Raw genomic sequence first — 2,884 nt, 5'->3', positions numbered from 1 at the left:
AGGACTGTGAAGGTTTTGGTGTGGGATTTGCTCTTGGTCCTCATGTTTTTCGTTCCTGATAACATTATCTCATTATACGGTCTGTGGGTGTATTGACTTGTCTTTTGATTTATGTCAGTAAATGTTCTTTTTTGAACTTAGACTAATTTATTTTTCCTTCTTTCTAGGTTCATAGTTAACGTTCTGAATTTTGTCTTCAAATGCGTGTATAAAATCCTTTAAATTGGTTTATTGCTGCTCTATGCAAACAAATAATATGCTTGCTTCTCATCCTGAAACTCGTACACTGAATTTGCAGGAACATTATCAAACTTTGGATCGGGGTTGTTTCTTCTGGTTCCAGTTATTATACTGCTGGATGCCACAAATACATGGAATGATGTCTGGGTTGAGAGAGGTGAACGCAAATGGTACGGAAAACATTTCCATCTTGTCCTCTTCATTTTCTTTCCAGTACGCTTTGACAAGTATATTTCTCTAATTCTCTTCAGTCTTTGCTTTATATAATTGATGGGTTATTGCAGGTGCATACCGTTACTTGCTGTGTTTGTGTGCTATATAACAACACTTACAATATCAGGACTAATGTTCGCTTGGTTCAACCCCTCAGGCCATGACTGCAATCTTAATGTGTTATTTATTGTCATGACCATCATTCTCGCATTTGGTTTTGTAATTATTACATTGCAGGTATAGAAAATTTTGACTCTTCCCCCCTGAAATATAGTGAAAGACATCTGATTCAGCATTGCATCAGAGATATTCTTCAATGCTCAATTATAATGCTGTGGGTTTTTGGGGTTGATACAGGCTAATGCAAGTCTTTTGCCATCTTCTGTTATTTCTGTGTATTGTTCGTATGTGCTCTACAGTGCTCTCTCAAGTGAGTCTCGAGATTACGTGTGCAATGGTCTCAACAACAGTTCAAATGGAGTAACCACGCGTAAGCTAATTCTTGGTATGCTCATAATAGTTATCTCTGTCTTGTACTGTGCTTGCCGGGATGGATCCTCACTAAAGTCAGGTACCTTCAAGGCTTCATCTACAGACCCTTTCATAGTAATATGATAAGAACATGCTACCTTTTAGGAAGATATAAACTTCCATTGTAGGATGGTTAAGTTCTGTTCTCTGGCGATAAACAGTCATCAAAAATGGAATTCGTATGTGCCCTCTCAAAACAGCACCATTTTCCTTGTGTTTGTTTCTGACCATGTTTGACCTTTTGGTGTAGGTGACAGAAACCCTTTTGTGAACTTTGAGCAGAGAAAGGACAGAGAACCTGATGCTGTGCTATTTGGTTATTCCTATACATTTTTCCACCTGATTTTCGCGTTCGCTAGCGTGCATTCAAACATGCTTATTACAGGTTGGACTGGCTCACCGTCATTCAACTCAGAGTTGGTTAATGTTAGCTGGACATCAACTTGTGTTCAAATATGCACTTAATGGGCCACTGTTGTTCTTTATGTTTGGTCTCTTGGAGCTCCTTTGTACTATCCTGATCACGTATTTTTATTCATGGTTCACAGTATCAGCTAATACTCGAGCCTATCAGCTGATACCCGATCATATTGATGCTGACCGATACTATTTCGGTGCACCTTTATGGAATATAGAGCAATACTAACAGATTCACTCCACAGTTTTTCTTCCATTATATTTTCTTCTTCCAACTTAAATTCCATCTTTTTCTTTTTTCATTCTGTTATGGGCAGTACATCCTATTAGTTTATATCAGGAATACCAGTAGCTGTACCGGTCACCTGAAATACTTGTACAAACTAATACTTAGGAGGAAGTTAGGATAATCTAATCCCTGTCACATTAACTTATAAAACATTTTTTTTGAATTCTGATTTTGCAATTTTTGATTTTAATTTATGTGAATTAATGCTATAAATTTTGAAATTCAAAATCCCCTTCACCTGCTAGACGTACTTCCTTTTTGTGGTGATTTATTTACTTATCATGTGGCTCCTTTAGGTTTTAGCGAGTACTTGTTGTTTTTTTATACGTGTTATGACATGACAGGTGATCTTGTTGAAATCAGAGGGTGCGTCATTATTAGCACAATTGAAATACATCTGAATTATTTATCTCATTTTTATTGGAAGTACAACTTAATGGTCTTTCCTTACCAGAATGGCACATCTGAATTATTTATCTCATTTTTATTGGAAGTACAACTTAATGGTCTTTCCTTACCAGAATGGTTAGTTTTTCAATTGAAAAATTGGTTTTTTTTTGTTGATTCCAGGATGGTTATTGGTCTAATTGTGTGTTGGTTTTCTCTTCTGCAGTTTGGCCTCGTTCTTTAAGGAAATTAAGGTGTGGAAACAAAAGGCAATCTTGAACAAAAGATCAACAGAACTGCACATTAAGTGTTAGAGAAAAATCCTGAAAGTACAGAAAAAAAAGGTAAAATTCTTATTGCATTCTCATTTACTTCAGTAATGGTAGGTATGCGATGTTGGTGTTGCATGATAATCTTGCAGGCTGTGGTTTAGTCTTGGGACTTGTTGGTTTTAACTTGATTGGGTTTTTTTTTTTAATAAAGAAGTTGCATTCTTTATGTACTATGTATGGTGCTCAAAGTTATGGTCATTGTAGGGTGCTCAACAATCTAGAACACGTTATCATTATTTTTTTCTTTCAAGTGTGTCACAAGTAGAATTAAATGGATGCACTGGTGATGTTTATGCTTAATGATTTTCTTTGGGGAACTGTTTATGCTTTGGATGACTCGAGTCAAATCACTTGACTGACGTCTTATAAATTTATGGAGTTGTTTGTAGCTTATATGTGTCTACAAAGTGGTCCATGAAATTACTTAAGATACCTATTATTTGTCCTCTCACATGGCTTAATATGATGCTAGTTG

At 36.0% G+C, this 2,884-nt stretch overlaps 1 protein-coding gene across 1 annotated transcript; it reads left to right on the top strand.

The window, feature by feature from the left end:
- Window positions 1-2,391, top strand: LOC113351414 (probable serine incorporator; the record flags this gene model as incomplete). The annotated part of the gene is made up of 7 exons (XM_026595402.1): window positions 1-79; window positions 299-410; window positions 525-690; window positions 811-1,024; window positions 1,235-1,410; window positions 2,145-2,215; window positions 2,304-2,391. Coding segments are annotated over 7 exons (906 nt in total), but the record flags the coding sequence as incomplete, so codon positions are not given.
- Between the last annotated feature and the right edge of the window lie 493 nt (window positions 2,392-2,884).

The sequence above is a fragment of the Papaver somniferum genome, chromosome 2 (assembly GCF_003573695.1).
Source record: "Papaver somniferum cultivar HN1 chromosome 2, ASM357369v1, whole genome shotgun sequence".
In the NCBI taxonomy this organism is placed as follows: domain Eukaryota; kingdom Viridiplantae; phylum Streptophyta; class Magnoliopsida; order Ranunculales; family Papaveraceae; genus Papaver; species Papaver somniferum.
The sequence above is the reverse complement of the archived record's forward strand: the minus strand, read 5'-3'. Positions and strand labels throughout refer to the sequence as shown.